The sequence below is a fragment of the Geotrypetes seraphini genome, chromosome 2, assembly GCF_902459505.1.
Source record: "Geotrypetes seraphini chromosome 2, aGeoSer1.1, whole genome shotgun sequence".
NCBI lineage: Eukaryota > Metazoa > Chordata > Amphibia > Gymnophiona > Dermophiidae > Geotrypetes > Geotrypetes seraphini.
In genome coordinates this window covers 314,149,275-314,173,140 of record NC_047085.1, presented here as the reverse complement: position 1 = coordinate 314,173,140, position 23,866 = coordinate 314,149,275, and the positions used below count along the sequence as shown (strand labels likewise).

General features: G+C 42.5%; 1 protein-coding gene across 5 annotated transcripts in view; it reads left to right on the top strand.

Annotated features, from left to right (window-relative positions):
- Positions 1 to 23,866, top strand: part of COL6A6 (collagen type VI alpha 6 chain) — a 274,284-nt gene that overhangs the window by 221,630 nt on the left and 28,788 nt on the right. For all 5 annotated transcript variants that reach the window (XM_033930035.1, XM_033930033.1, XM_033930034.1 and 2 more), the window contains 4 exons: positions 6,464 to 6,499; positions 8,841 to 8,877; positions 10,752 to 10,763; positions 15,517 to 16,007. In XM_033930035.1, the coding sequence (XP_033785926.1) occupies positions 6,464 to 6,499; positions 8,841 to 8,877; positions 10,752 to 10,763; positions 15,517 to 16,007 (576 nt within the window). The remainder of the gene's footprint in view (positions 1 to 6,463; positions 6,500 to 8,840; positions 8,878 to 10,751; positions 10,764 to 15,516; positions 16,008 to 23,866) is intronic.

Below are 23,866 nucleotides of genomic sequence, written 5' to 3'. Positions count from 1 at the left end.
CTTGTGATGCCTATTTGCAGGACAGCACTATTAGTCAATACCTTTCATAGGTAATTTATTGGATAAATTACCTATGAAATCAGGCTTGATCAAAAGTTTGAAAAAAATGGAAAATTTCACTCTTCCCTTGGCTAAAGTCTGTATCGCTCATGAGTGTTCTACTAATATTTCTATATATATATTTTTAAAAAATTTATATTTTTCACAAATTGTTTAACAACAATCTAAAGAAATTAACAATTGAAAAAGAAAATAATTACATTAAATTATATATATAATTCCACATATGTGACTAATCAGAGTCCACATACTGAGGAGAGAGTCCATCATCTCCAAGGGAAGTTGGATCTAAAAGAAAAAGAAAAACTCATACAAATTACAGAGTGCGGTTGGATTTAACCATCTGCCTGGGTGAAGGACTCCATGGGAGGATCTGGGGCTCTAGACGCCGTCATTTACCCTCTAGAAAGAAATTTAATTGGTCAGGATCATAAAATATATATCTAGCATTCTGATAGGTAAGACAGCATTTACAGGGGAAACGTAACTGAAAAGTTGCTCCCATATTCAAAGTTAACTGACGATAGGCCAGGAATTTCTTCCGTCTGGCTTGCGTCAATTTTGATACATCAGGAAATATTGAAACTTTGGAACCATGAAATTCCGCATTCTCTGTCCTATAGAATAAACGGAGAACTGCCTCTTTATCCTGAAGGAAAACAAAGGTTACCAATAAAGTTGCTCTAACAATATTTCTATATTTAAGTATTAAACTCACACCTTTTTCTGTACAATATACTCGTATGTGATTCTTTTTAAATTAAGATATTTGGTTTAGGGGTCCTTTTATTAAGCCGCAGTAAGTACTAAGGGTCATGTCTGGGGGCAGAGAGTAAGTATTCCTGCACTAATCAGTTTTCCTGTCTGCATTACTACATGCTGAATGATTAGCATAGGATTACTGCGTGAGCCTTTACTGCTTACAAAATAGATTAAACGCAACTGCAAGGGAGGCAACGCAGTTATCATAGGTGACTTCAATTATCTGGGGATAGACTGGAACCTAGGCACCTCTGGCTGCAGTAGGGAGACCAAGTTCATGGATGCTGTAGGCGATTGCTTCCTGGAACAACTTGTCAAGGAAAATACGAGAGGAAATACAGTTCTGGACTTAATTCTAAATGGACTATGAGGACCGGCGCAAGATGTAGAAGTAAAAGGGACACTGGGAAGCAGTGATCACAATTTGATCTGCTTCAACCTGGACACAGGGGCAAAACATCGATCCAGAACAACGGCCACTGCACTGAACTTCCAAAAAGGGAATTACGAAGGGATGAGACTTATGGTGGGGAAGAAGATTAAGAGGATAAGCACTGTAAAAACGCTAAAGCAAGCATGGTCCCTTTTTAAGATTGACAGTCTCACCGAGGCGCAAAATCTGTATATACCAAGAGGAAAAAGCGTGGCTCACTATAGCAGTGAAGGAAGTGATCAGTGATCATATTCGTTTAAGGAATGGAAAAGGTCAAAAACGGACGAAAACTGGAAAAAGCACAAACATCAAAACAGGTGCCATTAGGTGGTAAGAGGGGCCAAAAGAGACTATGAGGAAAAAATAGCCAAGGAGGCAAAAGACTTCAAGCCGTTCTTACGATATATTAAGGGGAAACGACCCGCAAAAGAAGCGGTGGGGCTGTTGGATGACCATGGAATAAAGGGAATGCTAAAGAAGGACAAAGCCATCGCCAACAAACTGAACACATTTTTTGCATCTGTATTTACCGAAGAGGATATACACAACATACCGGAAGCCGACAGGCTATACGCAGGAAGACGGGAAACTGACAGGATTGATGGTCAGTCTAGAAGAGGTATGCAAGCAGATTGATAGGCTTAAAAATGATAAATCTCTGGGTCCGGATGGCATCCATCCGAGGGTAATCAAGGAACTGAAAGGGGCTATAGCTGAACTGCTTCGGCTAACAGCCAATCTGTCGATCAAATCAGGAAGGATTCCAGAAGACTAGAAAGTGGCGAATGTTATGCTGATCTTCAAGAAAGGTTCAAGGGGAGATCAGGGAAACTACAGACCAGTGAGTCTGACCTCGGTACCGGGAAAGATGGTATAGACACTGATAAAGGACCGCATCATTGATCACTTTGATGGACACAGTCTGATGAGGACCAGCCAGCATGGCTTCAGCAAAAGAAGATCTTGCTTGAAGAAACTTGCAGCACTTCTTCGAAGGAGTAAACAGGCAGATAGACAAGGGTGAACCGGTCGACATTGTATATCTGGATTTTCAGAAGGCGTTCGACAAGGTCCCGCATGAACGACTACTTTGGAAAATTGCGAGCCATGGAACTGAGGGTGAAATACTCACGTGGATTAAAAACTGGCTGGCAGATAGGAAACAGAGAGTGGGGGTAAATGGACAATACTCGGAATGCAAAAGCGTCATGAGTGGAGTGCCGCAGGGTTCGGTGCTTGGACCCGTGCTCATCAACATATTTATAAACGACCTGAAAATTGGTACAACGAGCGAGGTGATTAAATTTGCAGACGATATGAAGTTATTCAGAGTAGTTAAGACACAGAAGGATTGCGAAGACCTGCAACGTGACATAAACACACTCGAGAAATGGTCCGCGACATGGCAAATGAGGTTTAACATGGATAAGTGTAAGGTGATACATGTTGGTAACAAATATCTTATTCACGAATACAGGATGTCTGGTGCAATACTCGGAGAGACCCCCAGGAAAGAGACTTGGGAGTACTGGTCGACAAGTCAATGAAGCCATCCATGCAATGAGCGGCGGCGGCGAAAAGGACGAACAGAATGCTAGGAATGATTAAGAAGGGGTCACGAACAGATCGGAGAAGGTTATCATGCCGCTGTACCAGGCCATGGTACGCCCCCACCTGGAATACTGTGTCCAGCACTAGTCGCCGTACATCAGGGGTGTCCAATGTCGGTCCTCGAGGGCCGCAGTCCAGTCGGATTTTCAGGATTTCCCCAATGAATATACATGAGGTCTATTTGCATGCACTGCTTTCATTGTATGCTAATAGATCTCATGCATATTCATTGGGGAAATCCTGAAAACCCGACTGGATTGCGGCCCTCGAGGACTGACATTGGACACCCCTGCCGTACATGAAGAAGGACACAGCACTACTCGAAAGGGTCCAGAAAAGAGTAACTAAAATGGTTAAGGGGCTGGAGGAGTTGCCGTACAGTGAGAGATTGGAGAAATTGGGCCTCTTCTCCCTCGAAAAGAGGAGACTGAGAGGGGACATGATCAAAACATTCAAGATAATGAAGGGAATAGACTTAGTAGATAAAGACAGGTTGTTCACCCTCTCCAAGGTAGAGAGAACGAGAGAGCACTCTCTAAACTTAAAAGGGGATAGATTCCGTACAAATGTAAGGAAGTTCTTCTTCACCCAGAGAGTGATAAAAAACTAGAATGCTCTTCCGGAGACTGTTAGAGGGGAAAACATCCTCCAGGATTCAAAACAAAGTTAGACAAGTTCCTGCTGAACCAGAACGTATGCAGGTGAGTTTAGTCTCAGTTAGGACACTGGTCTTTGACCTGGGGGCCGCAGCGGGAGCGGATTGCTGGGCACGATGGACTACTGGACTGACCCAGCAGTGGCAATTCTTATGTTCTTATGTAGATGTTTGTAAGTGCTTCCATGGTAATTCTCTTTAATGGCTGTGTGCTAATGGCAAAATTAGTGCATGACCATTAATAGAGAAAATAGAAAATCGTCCATTTTCTGGCTGTAGCATGTAGGAAAAACCTGTGTAAGGATACACAAAGGTCACTTTTTACAGCAGCTTAGTATAAGGTTTCCTGTGATTTTGTAATTGAGGACTCCTTGTACTAAGGTGTGCTAATTCGGGACACTTTGGGCTTATAGCATGGCCCTTGAGCAGGCTACCCTAGTAAGGAAGGGATACTAGGAGGCAGTCATTTCCACTCTGCTTAAAGCCAAAAAGCCCTCAACAGTGGTCGACTATGCCAAGGCCTGGAAGACTTTCTGACAGTGGTGTGCTAAGATCAATGTGGAGCCCTTACAAGCCCCAATCTCGGTAGTCCTGGAATTTTTGCAAGAGGGACTTGATAAGGGCCTGTCGGTCAGATCACTAAAAGTGCAGTTAGTAGGTCCTTCATGTTTCCGAGCTCAGGGAGAGAGAGCGTCTCTGGCCTCTCACCCAGATGTGGCAGGATTCTTTAAAGGGGCTCTCAGGTTGCGTTCTTCTACCGTTCCCATCCTGGAACGTTAATACATATTGCAAGGTCTCAATGGGGCTTTGTGTGAGCTCTTACAGGAGGCTGCCCTCTTAGATCTGGTGGTCAAGACATTGTTTTTGGTAGCGATTCTATTAGTGAGATAAGACTCTCTTTTGCTGGGGAGCCGTTTTTTAAGATTATGGAAGCAGGACTGTCCTTGTGCATGGTTCTATCCTAACTTTGCCCAGTTAGTTAAAAGGAAATGGCACTGAATATCAGCTATACCCACTTTACTGGATGTTCAGGGCCAGTACCTGTACATGACCCAGCATTGAAGACCTGGGTCTGATTTGACCAGCATAGTGAGTGGTTTGAAAAACACACATCGCCACCCCAAAGTCTGGGCAGAGCATACTTGGGGCACATAGCTATGCGCATAAATTAAAGAATATTGTAATTGCAATCTGACTGTTACACCTGTATATAAGAGATCCCATTGGTTACCGGTTCAGTTTAGATGTAAATTTAAACTGTTATGTCTAGTCCACAAAGCATTATGGGAACACGAACCAGACTATCTGAATAGATAGACTACTTTGTATACACTCACAAGACGTCTAAGATCTTTGCAAGATTGTAGGCTTGAATCTCCACATTTTAAAATGACCCATCGGGCCACCACCACTAGACATCCTTAATAGATTCACATCTAGCGGTGCCTAAGCGAATGGTAACTAATGAAATCTCATATACAGAGGTGTAATACTTATCCCCCTTTTACTAAGCCACGGTAGAGGTTTCTACTGCTGCTGGGAGCGCTATATGCTCTAACACTCATAGAATTCCTCTGAGCATTGGCGCATTTAGCACCCCAGGCCAAAGTAGAAACCTCTATCACGGCTTAGTAAAAGGGGGTGGGGGTATATTAGATGCAAAACCTTAGCCTATCTTAGTAGACAGGCCTGATAGTATTTATTTTATTTAATGTGACATTCTGCTTTATCAAACCATCACAAAGGGGATTACACAATTAATATGAAAACAATGGAATCCAGTGTATAACAATAATATTAAAAAAGCATTAATCTCACAATCATAATCAATATACAGCTACTTCAAATATTGCTGTCTACCTCTACAAGTGTATCTATGCAAACAGCAGAAACATGAGCCAAAAACTCAAAGTGCAGTATACGGAGCTTGTGGCGCCATCGGCTGGGTGCTCCCTTCGCCGCCTCCTTCGATTCCCCAATGGCACAGTTCAGTCGTTGGTGCCCGCCTGAGTATTGTGCAGCCAGGTGGTGCTGGTGTTGGGAGTCTTTCCTTGGCCTGCCTCTTCTTTGGAGACCTGCTCTTGGCTCTTCGGGTCTTGACGTTCTCCTCCTGCTTCTTGCTTCAGCCCACTTGGAAGGTCCTGCTTTCGGCTCCCTCTAGTCACAGCCATCATAGGAAGATCTGGTCTGGATTAATGACAGGCCATTCCAGTGACCAGCTTGCTGTTCTGCCAAGACTATTTTTATTGAGTTTGTTTTAATTTTTCTTTTATTTCTTTTGTTTGATTATAATTCATATATTCATCTTGTTACTTACTATTTATTTTTTGAAATGTAACTTTGATTTTTATCTTTCCTGGATACTTTGGGGCTCCCTGTAGTTATATTATAATGTTTTTTGCTGAGGTTTCTTCCTCCAGTTTAACTCTTAATATAAGCAATGTTTTTCTCTCAGGCATTTTAGTTTAGATTGTGAGCCTGTCCGGGACAGAGAGAGTAGTTCAATGTTCCTATTATGTTTTTAGCTTTGTAAATTGCTTAATACTTATGTGCTAGCAGTATATCAAATTCAAATATACAATACAGTACTTAATATAACAAAATAAAACCAAAATTAAAAGTAAAAGTAAAAATTAAAGCAAGAGTTCTGGAGCACAGAGGACTGTAATCAAATGTAAAAGCTTCATAAAAACGTCAGGCTTTGAGTTTTTTCCAAAATATCAAGTAGCTCACCTCAGGGCATATTTCGGATTGAAAATCCCCATCAGCCTCACCATTTCCATGGAATCACCGCTTGAAAAATAACAAGATGTTCTATGCCTTTGCAGCTGGGTTTGAGGGGGTGATTGCTGCATCTGGAAACCTTTGGTAAACCGGCTTCACAGTGTCCACCGAGGGAAATCTGAAGATAATTATTTTTTGTCTTTTTTTGTTATTCTCAGGGCCAGAAAGGCGCATCTGGTATCACTGCATTAACAGTAAGTCAATTTCTCACTCTTAGATTATGCTCACATTTATTATGGGGCCTTTTTAACATGGGTTTTAGCACAGACTATCCATTTGCATCGGCCCGCACTAATGTCCACTTCACGCTAACACAGCCAGTGCTGTAAAAATCCTGCAGGTTAGGACAGTGGCATTAGGGCTAGTGCCTGGCAATCAGCATGTGCTGTCAAAATATGCAGTTAGCATAATGCCATCTCAAGAGGAGACATTGGGTGCATCCACACTAATTGTGCTTAACATGAATGCAGAGAAAGAATCTGTGCAGCTCTGTTCCCTCTAAGCCAGGGGTCTCAAAGTCCCTCCTTGAGGGCCCCAATCCAGTTGGGTTTTTAGGATTTCCCCAATGAATATGCATGAGATCTATGTGCATGCACTGCTTTCAAAGCATATTCATTGGGGAAATCCTGAAAACCTGACTGGATTGCGGCCCTCAAGGAGGGACTTTGAGATCCCTGCCCCTAAGCTAAGCAAGAGTTCTCTAACTGCATTACACTTCTCCCTCCGTATTTGCAGTGGTTGCGGGTGGAACATAGCCGCGAATACAGAGAAACCGCAAATAACTTTTTGTATGTTATTCGTGGGGGCGGGGTTTTTACTAGTGAAACCTGATTTTTTCCTTGCATGCTGGGAAGCAGCGATTTTGAGGGTGAAAGCTGCTTAAAAGCAGCGATTTTCTCAATGCACACTGCAAAACTGGGAAGCAGCGATTTTCTGAGTAAATGCTGGTAAGCGCCAAACTTTTTTTTACTGGTACAGTACAGTGCAGGTACTTTACTCATGATGTAATTTTGGGGGGGAGGAGTCAGCATACGAAAAATCACGAATAAGCGAAATCGCGAGTGCTGAAACCGCAAATACGAAGGGAGCAGTGTACTGCCAATAGGGGGTGGTGCCTCAATACTGTGTTTTCAGTCCCTAGAGACGGACACGTTATCTGGAGTTCGGCACAGCTTGCCTATCTCTTACTATTGAAAATATGATAAAAAAAACAGCACTCCCAGTGGCATAGTAAGGGTGAGCGGTACCTGGAGTGGTGGCACCCCTCCCCTGTCTCACCCGCACCCCCCCATCCCTTTCCTTGTACCTTTTTAACTTCTCCGGCGTGAGCAGTGTGCCCACCTTGGTGTTGGCTCGCCCTTTGACTTCAAATCCTAGGCGCGGGTCCCGGAAGTGACATCAGAGAGCTTCGAGGCCGACATGGGCAGCAACCTCCCATCGGAGAAGTAAAAAAAGATATGGGGAAAGGCAAGGGGCACGCGCATGCGTAGCAAGGAGAGGAGCGGGGGATGGGGGGCAGAGAGAAGGAGGGAGGACATGTCCTTAGGAAGGCCATGCCCGGGGTGGACCACCTCCCCCCTGCACCCTCCTTACTATGCCACTGAGCAACCCCCTCCCCCGGCAGGTCTGTAGGTGAAAGACTCATACACAGCTTAGAGGGAACAGTGCTGTGTGGTAACTGCTGGGGAATATTGAACACACCCTGAACAATAACCGCTCAGCCTTTAAAATAGCTACACACTAGTTTTTGCACCTAATGTGCAGTAAGGGCCGGATTATATAAACGGCGCCTAACTTTCAGCCAATGAAGGCTTTTCAAAATGGGTGATGCATGTTCAAACTTAGATTTTCCAGAAATCAGATAAGCTGCCGTGTTTTGAATCGGGCAGGAGCAGGCAACCACCATTTTAAAGAGGCGGGCCATGAGGCAGGAGGGAGTTGGCATCCCTCCTGCTGCTGCTTCTACAAAAAAGGTATAGAGGAATCTGAGGGGAGGTCTTGGCACCCCAGGGGGGAGGTCCTAGGGAAGGGTCCCGGCATACATTGGTGGGAGGGAAGAGGATTGTTGAGCTGGGGTGTGGGGCCTGGCCCAGCCACTGGACCACCAGACCACCAGGAATAATGTGTTGGGATGGGGATCGGAGGATCCACTGAACCACCAAGGGTCTTCTTTATTCTTATTTGGGGGGGTGTTGGGCTCCCTGGCCATGGCTTACCACACAGCTCTTGTGGGCATTCCTCAGGAAATTCTGACCCCTTTAGCAATCAATGCTCAAAACCAGCAGTGTGCATATAATTTGCATGTCGTTATTGTTGAGCGTTGGTCTCTAAAATCAGACCAGTATTTCTACAGTGCCAGAGTTTTGTGTATCTGCCTGTTAGGGAGCTTATTGAAAAGAAAGTAGAAGAGAGTAAACAGGGAATAAAGACTGTGAAGAAAAGGCAGGAGGCTGACATGGGGAAACTGCTCTTGACCTACAGATTCATCCAGGTTTCATTTTAACATTTATCCTTTTTTTTCACTATTTGTTCCAGCCTTGTGAGCTTATTAAGTTTACACGTGAAAACTGCCGTAAGTCTGTCTTAATTTTGCTCTCTTCTTGCACTGCAATCATTGAAATATTGTGCGAGTTATTTTTATTTCTATGTTGCTCATTTTCAAAACAGATGTCTCAAAATGGCCCCCAAAAGTCCATCTGCCAAAAGTGTGTAAATCACAGTTTTTGAAAGACAGAATTCAAACATCTTATACTGCATTTCGTCCAAATAGCAAGGGGGCAAATTGTGGGCATGTTTTGGGTTGGGAGTAGGGAGGGCCCAAATTTAGGATGTCCAACAGTAATAATGGAAGGGTGAGAAATGTCCAAAGGGTGTCCTAAGTTAGATCTGTTTCAATCATGTCCAGGATATAAAAACGTGCGTTGACTGAGTAGCTGATCACTGGAGGGATTAAAGCATAACACCCCCCCCCCCCTCTTTAATTCCCCAGTAATTACTGTCTCCCTTTTTCACCCTTAAAAATGATCATTGAAAGGGAAACTCAGCTCCTTGACAATATCAGGTATTGTGGGCATTTTTGAACACAGCCATAAGCAGGCCTGAAGGATAACTTAAAGGATAGTGCAGTGGACTTTAAACCAGGGGATCCAAGTTCAAATCCCATTTCAACTGTCTCTCGTTTTTTGTAAAACCTTTAAATTGTCAGCCCTCCAGAAACAAATACACTGTAACTAAATATACTGTACCTAAAAATTAAAGACACCTTTAAGCCTGAGGGCTATTGAGGTGGTATATAGATAGGTGTACAGTTTTCTGTCTCTGGAGGGTTCCCCATTTGAAATAACAAGAGTTGCAGTGGAATATGAGCCTGGGTGCTCTGGATTAAAGTCCACTGCACTGACCACTAGGCTGCCCTTCTGCTCTGCAGGGATATATATATATATATATAAGTGTTATAGAAATAAAGGAAACTCCTCCCTATGTTACTGCTCAGATTCATAGAGCTGGCATAGTCATATCGCTAGCAGTTTGGATTCTGCAGCCTATCTTTCCCACATTGTGCAGGGATGGAATTATTACATACTGGCTGCAGCAGCAGCTCCTCAATCTCCCATAGGTTTGCAAAGATTGTTTGAAAACACTGTTTCTCCCATGGGGGTAATCTCTAAGTGTGAATTTGGGGAGCAAGAGTCAATTTTAGCAATAGAAAATATGCCTTTACTCAAGATTTCTGAGAACCTTCTGAAATAAAAGACCTAAGTAAAAATATGTGTGTTTAGGAGTGGCCCAAGGAGGATGACAGGCAACATACATACTCATTTGCATAAATATTTGCATAGCCATAGGGCTATGCAGGCCTAATTTAAAGTGAGGTCGCCTAGATGCAGTGGACCCAGCTTTTACCCTCAGAAATGCACATTTCTCAAAGATGAGAGAGAAAAATCAAAAGTTTCCATGAAAAAATAAAACTTTACAGTCCTGGAGAAAACCGAAGGAATGAGTGCAGCAGCAATATTCCCCTCTTCTGTGCTTTCAGAATAACAAATCCACACTTCTCTTTGATCATGCATACAAAACAAGAATATACTTCATCAGATATAGCTGACCCAAAATTATAGACAACTGCTGCTTTTTTGTCTGCTCATTTCTAATTTGCACTGAAGTATGGTTACAGTTTTCCTTGGAATTTCCAAATAAATTTGGCCCATTCTTGACACAGATGTTTAGCCATGGATTCCCAGGAAAATGATGTCTTTAATAGAATTACTGTTTCCTGTTATCTGATGTGTTTTACAGTCAGTTTAGCAAAAAAGAAAGCCCAAGGCACTCAGATCAAACTGATTCTGACTCAGATTTCCCATCCGAAATAATGACAAAATAACAGGATATTTTTGCGGTACTCAGAAAAGAAAATAAAGTGTTTTCTGTCCTTTTTTTTCCTTCCAGCTTGCTTATCAGGTGAGTAGCTTCACAGAATTATTCTTTTTCATCAAAAAATAAGACCATTGGAGTCCATTTCTACAAGGTGTGTGTGTTTAACTTTGAGAGATAGGAACCTATATTGGCCCCTTTCAAAACTGGGTAGAACCTGGAACAAAAAAAAAAAATGTAGCTTTCTGTTTTCACTAGGCTAAATTTATGCCCTTACAATGTGAACAGCTATGAGGTAGAGATAGAGCGACTGGTTAAGATTATATGCTTAGCACTGCTTCTCTGTTCTAGGCACCCACGTTAACTTTGCAAACTAAATCTAGGAGAATGATTTACAGTTCTGATTTTACATTCCTACATAAGAAAAATTGTAAATTCATTATGGCAATAATGCATGTTAAATGACAGTGGCACATGTTATACTATTACTATAATGTATGATAGTTTATGCAATCACAGATTATGTAGTAACTAGTCTTTAAGCCCGTTACATTAACGGGTGCTAGAATATATGTCTATCTTTTTTTTTTTTTCTTTCTGTCTCTCTCCCCCTCCATTTCCCTGTGTAGAGCTGTCTCTGCTTTCTTCCTCACTTTGCTGTAACATTACTGCCTTGCTTTTTCTCCTGCAAGCATGCCTGTTCTCTTTCTCATCCCCAGTCTCTTTGCTCTTTTTCTCTTCTTGCAGGGTCTCTGCTCTACTTTCTCTATGTGTTCCTTATTCCTGCAAACCTTTATGCTGTATTTTTTTCTCTGTATGCTCCTGATCTTGTGTTTTCATTTATTCCTATATTTTTCCTTCTTCAGTCTCAGCCCTTCTTTATCTGAACATTTCCTACCTCAGTCTCTCCAATTTTCTTTCCTTCTTCAGTCTCAGCCCTTCTTTATCTGAACATTTCCTACCTCAGTCTCTCCAATTTTCTTTCCTTCTTCAGTCTCAGCCCTTCTTTATCTGAACATTTCTTTCCTCAGTCTCTCCAATTTTCTTTCCTTCTTCAGTCTCAGCCCTTCTTTATCTGAACATTTCCTACCTCAGTCTCTCCAATTTTCTTTCCTTCTTCAGTCTCAGCCCTTCTTTATCTGAACATTTCCTACCTCAGTCTCTCCAATTTTCTTTCCTTCTTCAGTCTCAGCCCTTCTTTATCTGAACATTTCTTTCCTCTGTCTCTCCAATTTTCTTTCCTTCTTCAGTCTCAGCCCTTCTTTATCTGAACATTTCCTACCTCAGTCTCTCCAATTTTCTTTCCTTCTTCAGTCTCAGCCCTTCTTTATCTGAACATTTCTTTCCTCAGTCTCTCCAATTTTCTTTCCTTCTTCAGTCTCAGCCCTTCTTTATCTGAACATTTCTTTCCTCTGTCTCTCCAATTTTCTTTCCTTCTTCAGTCTCAGCCCTTCTTTATCTGAACATTTCCTACCTCAGTCTCTCCAATTTTCTTTCCTTCTTCAGTCTCAGCCCTTCTTTATCTGAACATTTCTTTCCTCAGTCTCTCCAATTTTCTTTCCTTCTTCAGTCTCAGCCCTTCTTTATCTGAACATTTCTTTCCTCGGTCTCTCCAATTTTCTTTCCTTCTTCAGTCTCAGCCCTTCTTTATCTGAACATTTCCTACCTCAGTCTCTCCAATTTTCTTTCCTTCTTCAGTCTCAGCCCTTCTTTATCTGAACATTTCTTTCCTCCGTCTCTCCAATTTTCTTTCCTTCTTCAGTCTCAGCCCTTCTTTATCTGAACATTTCCTACCTCAGTCTCTCCAATTTTCTTTCCTTCTTCAGTCTCAGCCCTTCTTTATCTGAACATTTCCTACCTCAGTCTCTCCAATTTTCTTTCCTTCTTCAGTCTCAGCCCTTCTTTATCTGAACATTTCCTACCTCAGTCTCTCCAATTTTCTTTCCTTCTTCAGTCTCAGCCCTTCTTTATCTGAACATTTCTTTCCTCAGTCTCTCCAATTTTCTTTCCTTCTTCAGTCTCAGCCCTTCTTTATCTGAACATTTCCTACCTCAGTCTCTCCAATTTTCTTTCCTTCTTCAACCTCAGCCCTTCTTTATCTGAACATTTCCTACCTCAGTCTCTCCAATTTTCTTTCCTTCTTCAGCCTCAGCCCTTCTTTATCTGAACATTTCTTTCCTCAGTCTCTCCAATTTTCTTTCCTTCTTAAGTCTCAGCCCTTCTTTATCTGAACATTTCTTTCCTCAGTCTCTCCAATTTTTTTCCTTCTTCAGTCTCAGCCCTTCTTTATCTGAACATTTCCTACCTCAGTCTCTCCAATTTTCTTTCCTTCTTCAGTCTCAGCCCTTCTTTATCTGAACATTTCCTACCTCAGTCTCTCCAATTTTCTTTCCTTCTTCAGTCTCAGCCCTTCTTTATCTGAACATTTCTTTCCTCTGTCTCTCCAATTTTCTTTCCTTCTTCAGTCTCAGCCCTTCTTTATCTGAACATTTCCTACCTCAGTCTCTCCAATTTTCTTTCCTTCTTCAGTCTCAGCCCTTCTTTATCTGAACATTTCCTACCTCAGTCTCTCCAATTTTCTTTCCTTCTTCAGTCTCAGCCCTTCTTTATCTGAACATTTCCTTCCTCTGTCTCTCCAATTTTCTTTCCTTCTTCAGTCTCAGCCCTTCTTTATCTGAACATTTCCTACCTCAGTCTCTCCAATTTTCTTTCCTTCTTCAGTCTCAGCCCTTCTTTATCTGAACATTTCCTACCTCAGTCTCTCCAATTTTCTTTCCTTCTTCAATCTCAGCCCTTCTTTATCTGAACATTTCTTTCCTCAGTCTCTCCAATTTTCTTTCCTTCTTCAGTCTCAGCCCTTCTTTATCTGAACATTTCCTACCTCAGTCTCTCCAATTTTCTTTCCTTCTTCAGTCTCAGCCCTTCTTTATCTGAACATTTCTTTCCTCAGTCTCTCCAATTTTCTTTCCTTCTTCAGTCAGCCCTTCTTTATCTGAACATTTCCTACCTCAGTCTCTCCAATTTTCTTTCCTTCTTCAGTCTCAGCCCTTCTTTATCTGAATATTTCCTTCCTCAGTCTGTCCAATTGCAGCTCTCTTGCCCTCTAAGCCCCTGCTGCAAGTGGCTGTGCATGTCTTCTCTCCTGCTCCCCTTTCCCGACAAACCTGCGACTCCAGCAGCATGTGCAGCACTCTACACACGCTGCTTCGGGGCCTTCTACTGCCCTGATTTACTCTGGCACGTCCCTGATGACATCATCAGAGGCGTGGCAGAGCAAATCAGGGCAGTAGAAGGCCCCGAAGCAATGTGTGTAGAGTGCTGCACATGCTGCTTGAATCAGCATTTGGAGTCGGGACCGTGAAGAAAGTAGCGGCTGGAGTCATTTTTCGGTGCTTCCTTTCCCGCCCCTTGAGGTGTCGCCGCGGCTCCTCTCGATCCCCGCCAGCGTCAGAAGCCTTCTCCAACGCTGGTGCGGCTCGTGAGAGGAGCCAACAGGAGAGCAGGATGTCCAGCGCTGGGGTCCAGTCCTTCCGGCGAGTGTAGGTAGGTGCTGAGGATTCGCGCATGCGCACTCCTGCAGCCACAGACCATGGAAGCACGCCGATAGGAGTGCGCAAGCGCGGCTAGCGTTTTATTATATAGGATAAGATGCAAATAATGCAAATGCATGCAAAACAGGTAAATTCAATAATACAGCTCTATTCCTGGAAAAAAAAAACATTTTTCCATTTTGGAAGCATCAGACCACAAATCTGTGAATTGATGCTACCAGGCTTCTTCTTAAAAAGAGGCCAGTATTCAGCAATGGGTAGCTGACCCCTCCCTGTTCCCCCAGAATGATATACCCTCCCCAAAGATCCCCATAAGTATTTTGTTCTCTCCCAAAGCTGAAGCCTCCCCCCTACATATTTCTCTTGGAGGCTTGAATATCTCCCAAGCACCCTCCCCATCTCTGAAGACCCCCTCACCAATTACAGGCAAAGCACCCCCCACCTTTTCTTAAGCACCCTTTCCCAAACCTATCTTTTTAATCCCTTGTGATTAGAGAAACTGGGCCTCTTCTCCCTTGAAAAATGGAGACTGAGACGGGACATGATCGAAACATTCAAGATACTGAAGGGAATAGACTTATTAGATAAAGACAGGTTGCTCACCCTCTCCAAGGTAGGGAGAACGAGAGGGCACTCTCTAAAGTTAAAAGGGAATGAATTCCATACAAATGTAAGGAAGTTCTTCTTCACCCAGAGAGTAGTGGAAAACTGGAACGCTCTTCCGGAGGCTGTTATAGGGTAAAACACCCTCCAGGGATTCAAGACAAAGTTAGACAAGTTCCTGCTGAACCGGAACATACGCAGGTAGGGCTGGTCTCAGTTAGGGCACTGGTCTTTGACCTACGGGAGCGGACTGCTGAGCACAATGGACCACTGGTCTGCCCAGCAGTGGCACTTCTTATGTTCTTAACAACTTAACCCCCTGGCAGTAGTACTGCAAGACTACCACTAGAGGTCATGGGTGCAACTTTTAGCCTGATGCCAGAACACACAGGTATGAATGGGGATTGTTCTTGACCCAAACCCATTAGGGATTAAAAAGGTACCCATTAGGGATTAAAAAGATTCTTGGATGGGAAGGATGGGAGGTTCTTTGCCTGTACTTTGGGGGGAATCCTTGGGATGGGGAGAGGTACATGGGAGAGTGGCTTTGAGGTAGGAAGAATCAGCTGCAGGTGAAGTTATATCATCTGAGGGAAAGGGGGAGAGGGCTACTCCATATTGCTTAGTACTGGCCCCCCTTAACACTGTATGTGAGATTGATCACAAATTGTATTATTTTCTTCAAGCTGCATCAAATTGCCCAGTGTACCCAACAGAGCTGGTATTTGCTATTGACACATCCCAGGATGTCACTTCAGCAGCTTTTGATAGGATGAAAGGAATTGTGGTGTCATTTTTGGAGAAGCTGGAGATCAGTGAAAACAACTGTCCCAATGGAGCTCGTGTGGCCATTGTGACATACAGCGACAGCACAGAATACTACATCCGATTCTCAGACTTCAGGAAGAAAAAACTGCTGATAGAGGCAGTGCAGAATTTGTCCTACAAGCGTTCTGGCAGGCGGAATATTGGCAACGCTATGAGATTTGTCGCGAGACATGTCTTCAAGCGAGTGCGGCAGGGCATTCTGACGAGAAAAGTGGCCATGTTTCTCTCCGGTGGCCCATCACAAGATACTGTTTCCATCAACACAGCAGTGCTGGAGTTCAATGCTCTTGAGATCATTCCTGTGGTAATTTCCTTCAGCGAGGAAGCCAACATCAGAAATGCCTTTGAGGTAAGCAACACAAAAGAGTGTACCTTTCATCAGTAATAAACAGAAAGTAGCTGACACTCCAGGGCTCATTACTCCACAAATCAACCAGTTTGCAATTTACCTGGGCTGCTGAGCTCATGAATTATTGGAGTAATCGTGTTCACCTTAAATCTGATCCTGATTGTTTACATGATTTCTGTAAATTTATGGTACAGCTATTAAATAGAAACATACTTTTATAAACGGTAAAACATAATTTATTTATTAGGATTTATTAACCTGCCTTTATGAAGAGATTCACTCAAGGCAGTGTACATCAGTTTAACATAAAACGTATAATTTTGTTAACAGCATAATAATAGTAAAATGGTCAAATGTAAGCATAAATACAATACAATCAATGTAAAAGGACAGACATAAAACAGTTCCAGAAGTATACACACTTATTTATTAATGTATTTATTCAATTTTCTATATCATTCTCCCAGGGGAGCTCAGAACGGTTTACATGAATTTATTCAGGTACTCAAGTATTTTTCCCTGTCTGTCCTGGCGGTCTCACAATCTATCTAACGTACCTGGGGCAATGGGGGGGGATTAAGTAACTTGCCCAGGGTCACAAAGAGCAGCGTGAGCTTGAACCCACAACCTCAGGGTGCTGAGGCTGTAGATTTAACCACTGCACCACTCTAGAAATCAAAATGTAGTAAAAGTGAGCCAAGTCTAGGACAATCAAGCCATTGTGACATCATTGATGAGGTTGGCTCTTAGGCATTGGTGGAATGAGGCATTATGATGTCACAATACCAGCTCTGGTTATCAGAGGCTGAAGCTTTTCACACTATTTATTTATTCAGTTTTCTATACCATTCGCCCAGGGGAGCTCAGAACAGTTTACATGAATTTATTCAGGTACTCAAGCATTTTTCCCTGTCTGTCCTGGCGGTCTCACAATCTATCTAACGTACCTGGGGCAATGGGTGGATGGGGCCATACTGGACTTAGTGCTTACAAATGGGGAAAGTGTTTCTGGTGTTATAGCGGGTGATCATTTGGCATCCAGCGGTTACCACATGGTGTTGTTTAATATTAAGACAGGTATAGAGAGGACATGATCGAAACATTCAAGATACTGAAGGGGATAGACTTAATAGATAAGGACAGGTTGTTCACCCTGTCCAAGGTAGAGAGAATGAGAGGGCACTCTCTAAAGTTAAAAGGGGATTGATTCCGTACAAATGTAAGGAAGTAATTATTCACCCGAGAGTGGTGGAAAACTGGAACGCTTTTCCAGAGTCTGTTATAGGGGAAAACACCCTCCAGGGATTCAAGACAAAGTTAGACAAGTTCCTACTGAACAAGGACGTACGCTGGTAGGGCTAGTCTCAGTTAGGGCACTGGTCTTCAATCAAAAGGGCCACCGTGTGAGCGGACTGCTGGGCACGATGGACCACTGGTCTGACCCAACAGCAGCATCTCTTATGTTATTATTTGACTCCACTGCAGAACAATTATATAACAGAAACATGGCAAATGTGAGTAGAATATGAATGATACGATAATAGGATGGAAGAATATTCAAATAACAGATATAAAACAATGCCAGCACAATACCAATGAAACACCCAAAAAGCATGCAGTAGAACATTCAAATATGCTAGCATGCTTCCCAAGCACTCTTCTGCTAATACCTGCTTACCTTACATCATGTGTATTTGTAAGCAGGGAATACACAGAGGTGGAACATTAGGCAGGACATAGGTGGGGCTCCCACATATAGAATATTGTAAGTTGCCATATTAAGGTACTCACACATACATCAGCTCTACAGCCGACATAAGTGCAGGCGCCTAAATGTTAGAGAGTGATTCTTCAAAGATTAACAACCATCCCTCCTTGGTTAGCTGCATCAGTGTAAATTTGGTGACGGGACAATCGCGCACTAGACACCAGCGCGCCGACAATCGAGCGCTGACAATTCGGCGCAAGACACAAGTTTGCCGTGGGAAAACTTAGTTTTAAAGAGTTCCGACGGTGGGGGTGGGGAGGAACCCCCCACACTTTACTGCATACTGTTTTCGCTGCCGTTGGGAGGGTGTGGGGGGTGCAGCCCCCCCCACATTATAGAGAAAACGGAACTTTTCCTGAAAAAAATCAGAAAAAGTTCCGTTTTCTCTATAATGGAGGGTTCCAATCCCCCAAACACCCCCCCCCCCAACAGCAGCGCGAACATTATGCAGTAAAGTAGGGGGTTCCCCACTCACACCCCGCTTCGGAGCTCTTTAAAACTAAATTTTCCCGCGGTGCGCTGGTGTCTTTCACTGAATTGTCTGCCCTCCATTGTCGGCGCGCTGGTGGCTCGCGCATGACTGACTATGAACCGTAAATTCTTTCCAGTTGTCACACAACTTTATGGCCAGTAGTAACTCTGGGAATGGAGAAAGAGAACATTTTGGAATTAGTCTAGCAAAAGGATAGATGTGATAGATGTGATAAATGTGATCTTGAGCTTAAATAAGGTTACCAGATTTTCCAATCAGAAAATCCAGGCCCCCTAAACTTGCCCCCAGGCCCGCCCAGTTCCACCCATCCTGCCCCCAGTTCCACCCTAGCCCCACTCCCGCTGCCTGCTCTTGTCGAGCAGGGAGGAAAGTCTGTCCGACACGATTTGAGGAGGCTTTTCAAAACCCAGACAAAGTGCTGGGTTTTGAAAAGCCATCCGGGGAAATCCAGACGTCTGGTACCCCTAAGCTTAAGATGGCAATTCAATAACTGGCCGTGTAAGTCTAGGAAAATTAGCACATTAAGGGCCTGATTCTATATATAGCATCCAAAAATTTGACGCCAACTAGAATGACGCTTAGCACGATTCTACCAGGTGCGCGCACCTATTATAGAATTACACTTAGCACTTGTGTGCACTAAATATCTTATGTGTACCCATTTAGGCCAGCTAAAACCAGGCCTAAACGCCTGCACCTAAGTTGTACATGGATTGGGCATATTTTCTAACAATGTGCATAACTTTTAGGAATTCCCACGATCTGCCTCTTGTCACGCCCCCTTTTCAAATTCGTGCAGTTCAACAGGCACCTACTTTTTATAGAATCACGCTTTGAGTTGTGCGCGTATTTAATTTGTGTCAATTAGCACCAATTACAAGGTATTAATTGCCAATTATCAGCATCAATTAGGCCAATTAATTAAGTTGTGCATGCAAATTGGCTGTGCACACTGATTTGCTTGCATAGCTTAAGGCTTCATGGGGGGTAAGTATCATTCTATAGTGAAGTGCGTAAGTAAATTAGCACCTAATTTCAAGGGGGCATTCACATGGAAGGCGCTTGGGCATGTATTCTACTTAGGCATGTCAGTTATAGAATACTCAAAAATACTGGGTCAGATTATATAAAAAGTCGTCTCCCAAAGGAAAGAACCAAACAAATAAGCAAAATAAAGGAGAACTTCTTATAAATATGAAAAGGAGACTTTCAACCAGAGAGGTGCTCAGAACCTTAAACAAAGGTGGTGAAAACACTAACTGGGGGTAAACCCCTATAAGTGCTTCAATGCTCTATCATTGCATCTTCTCCATTGGAAGAAAGAATTCCGTGAAAAACTTGTAGAAAAAGCTTAAATAGTGTCAAAAAGTATAAGCAGAAGGAAAAAGTGGAAACGTGATTAAGTGTCCAGAAAAATAAATCCTAGGATTGGCAAATAAGGTGGAGCACTAAATGTTGCATCTAATGTGCATTAAAACAAGGGAGAAAAGACCTCAAAAAACCCCTGGAATACAATCAAAAAGATCGTAACCAATTGGGGTTGGTTTTCATCACAGGTCAAAAACCCTTGTGCAAATGAATTTAAATATATTTTATAATTTTTATATGAATAAATTTTTTATATAAATAATTATTGTGTGATTGATTTTCAAAATCTCTCAATTAATGACAAATGAGCATCAAAAAAACCAGCTATATAATGTCAATACTGTCCAAAAACATGATTTAATAATATCAGGCACTTATCTTAGTGACCCGACGGAGGCCCCATCCGTTTCGCTCCAACGGGCTTCTTCGGGGGTATTGATAAGGCTTGTAATAGCGCTGGACAAAATCTAATTGTGCTCAAAGATTCTAAAAGAGAGACAACAAAAACATTATATCAATATTTGAATGGCAAATCTGGACTTACATGTTTTAAATGACAAAATCAAGCAATAACTGTCAAATTCCAAAATGGATAGTATTTTATCTTAATGTAAACAAATGAATCAAATGATACAATAGTTAGCATTGTACCACCGTTGAATGTTATATTGCATTTTGAACATAAGGTAGTGAAAATAACCAAACTGTGAACTTGAAAAAACCAATGATAATTAGACTGCTCTATTATATATATGTGTTTTAAAAGACATCATGATTAGAATGCAGCAGAAAAAAACATTTTTTGAAATCATTTATAGAAATCTTTGCTGGCTTGCTAAATATATCCTAAGCAGACTAGAAAACTGGAAACGTCAACAGTTTTAACTGGAGCATATTAGATAGAGCCAGAACACAGCAATATACTGTGGCAAATATTATAACGTGCACTTGCCTGCAATTTAGCTATGTGGTCCTTCTTTCAGAAACTAGTAAAGAAAATGGCGCCGGGATTTAAACAGGACGCTGAAAAAATTTTAACCAATCAGAGTTCTGATGACGTCATGATAAATGACGTGTGTCTCATAATATAATCGGCAAGAAACAAAGGCAATAAAAACTTTCTCTAGTGAGATTCTCTACTAACTGAAGATATAATAAAATATGCCTAACAAAGTCCGATGCACTTGTCTACGATTTAACTGCATAATCCTACTTTCTAAGGACCAATAGAGAAATATAGTAATGCCAGGATATCAAACAGGACCCTAATGAAAAAATTGACCAATCAGGGTCCGTCTGACGTCATGATAAATGACGTGTATTCGATCATATGACCAGCAAAAAGAAATAACGATAAAAAATGCTCTAATAAAGTACTCTGCTGCTTAGAAAACATGATGAATTATGTCTGTATCAAATATTATAAAGATGGATGACGATATAGTATTAATCTCTAATAAAGTACTGAGTTGTCATCACTAATGAAAACGAAATCATGACCTGTTATAGTGTAAACTGGGGAAAAAATGAATACAAAAATAAAATAATCGTTACTACTCTCGTGATAAAGTTGTATATTTAGAAAAAAGCATGCCATTCAATCATGTTGTTTAGTCCATGCGGTTCTAGCGTAGGAGATCCAGCGTTGTTCTCGTTTCAACAGTAATTTGTTACGATCCCCGCCCCTGATGGATCTAGGTACATGATCTATAACCCAACATTTTAGATCTTGAAATTTATGTTGTAATGCAGAACAGTGAGCAACCAAAGGTGTTTCAATTTTGTTGCGTTTAAGATTGGACCGATGTTCGTTCAATCTAATTTTCAAACTTCTGATCATTTTGCCGACATAGAGTTTGTTACATGGACATAATAGAAGATAAACAATATGAGTGCTATTGCAATTGCTAAAAAAATTAATTTGATAACGTTTATTGTCAAAAGAATTAACAAAATGATCTGATTGTATCATAATGTCACAATTCTTACAATGACCACATTTATAATGGCCTTGTAATATTGGTTTGGTAGATGACAGAGACTTCAATTCAGATGGACCTAGTAATTCTTTAAGGTTCTTGCCACGAGAATAAGAGCTACGGAGAGTGGTGTCTTTGAAAATGTTTAATGTTTGCATTATTCTCCAATGTCTCTTGATAGTACGGATGATTCTAGGGCTAGCATTGGTATATTGGGAAACAAAAGTGCAGACATTGCTGTCATAATGGTTAGTAGATGACGGATTCAACAACAATGTTCGATTATTATATTTTGCCCTTTTGTATGCCAAATGTAAATTTCTTCTCTTGTATCCTCTTTTTCTGAATTTGTCCTTTAGAAATGACGATTGAGATTTAAAGTCTTGATCAGTACTACAGATCCGCTTATAACGCAAAAATTGGGAATAGGGTAAACTGGTTTTGCATCCCAGCGGGTGACAACTGGTGAAGTGTAAAAGAGAATTCCGATCAGTACTTTTATGGTGAACTTTAGTTGTAAATCCCGCTGGGATGCAAAACCAGTTTACCAATTTTTGCGTTATAAGCGGATCTGTAGTCAGGGCCGCCATCAGAAATTTCTGGGCCCCTTACTGAGAAATCCTATTGGGCCCCCTACGCACCCCTTCCCCCCCCCCCCCCGGCTTCCATGGGCCGAATCCGAATACACACATACTTTTCTCTGTCGCCGCACTCTTTGACCAAAAGAATTGTAAGCCTGCAACCACGTCAAGGTAGACTTCTCCCCATTCTCTCTTCCCCATTTCCCTTCAGCGTCCTCAGCCCACTCTCTCTAAACTTTCCTTCAGCACACGCACATAAAAACAAGCAAGTAATTTATATCATTTTCATTCTATTCATTCATAGAAATTAAAGTCTAAATAATGCCAGTCACATAACAAAACATGATTTTACAAAAATAATTCCCTGCACAGTCAAGCCTTCAAGGATTACTAGATGTCTTTCAGCAGTTCCCCTCCCTCCCTCCCCCTTACCTTTGTGGCCAAGTCAAAATGATCTACCAACAATAAAATTTTAAAAACACAAAGCACGCTGTACGCAGAGAAAATGTTAATTATCATTTATATTCCGCGGGTTTTCAAAGAGGTCAAGGCAGATGACTTTATGCAATGTCACCTCAGTAACAACTATACAAAAATAGACAAATATTCCCCCTCCCTTTTTACTAAAACGCGATAGCGGTTTTTAGCGCAGGGAGCTGCGCTGAATGCCCGACGCTGCTCTCAATGCTCATAGGCTCCCTGCGCTAAAAAATGCTATTGCAGTTTAGTAAAAGGGGGCCATAGTGCAAAATATAGACAGCATATATAAATTCTCAAAGCAGACACATTTTGATCACTAAATTGAAAATAAAACCATTTTTCCTACCTTTGGTAATTTCATCAGTCTCTGGTTGCACTTTATTCTTCTGACTGTGCATCCAATATTTCTTATATTTCCTCCCTTCTTTCAGCCTCCTGTATGCTTCCTCTCCTCCAGACCTCATTCCCTCCCCAAACTTTTTCTTTGTTTCACCCTGCCCCTTCTTTCTTTTTCTCTCTCTCCATACCCCCTTTCTTTCTGTATGTCTGTTTTTCTCTCTCTCATCCTGCCCCCTTCTTTCTCTCTCCACACACTCTTTCGTTCTGTATGTCTGTCTTTCTCTCTCTCTCTTTCCGTGCCCCATTTTTCTTTGTTTCACCCTGCCCCCTTTCTTTCTTTCTGGCTTCCTGTCCCCCCTTTCTTTCTTTCTCCCTGCCCTCCCCTATGCCACCACCATTGGGAAAATGCTGCCACCGCCACTGGGGAATAGGCTGCCACCGCCGCCATCGGGAACAGGCCAGCGCCGAGTTCGCCCTGCTTCTCTTCCCCGCGGGGCTGACCAACTCTCGCCACCCGACGTCAATTCTAACGTCGGAGAGGTCGTTCTAGGCCAGCCAGGCAGTGATTGGCTGGCCCAGAACGTCCTCTCCGACGTCAGAATTGACGAGAGTGGCGAGAGTTGGCCGGCCCCACAGGAAAAAGCAGGGAGAACTTGGCGCCGGCCTGTTCCCGATGGCGGCGGTGGCACTCAAGTGGCTAAAGAGCCGCAGTTTGCCGGCCTAGGGAGAACACTGGAGGGTGGCCAGCTGTGCAACCCCTTGGGACGTAAACCCGGGGCGGGGCGGACCGCCCCCCCCACCCTTGTATGCCACTATCTGTACCTCACTCCCTCCCTATGACCAAAAATTCT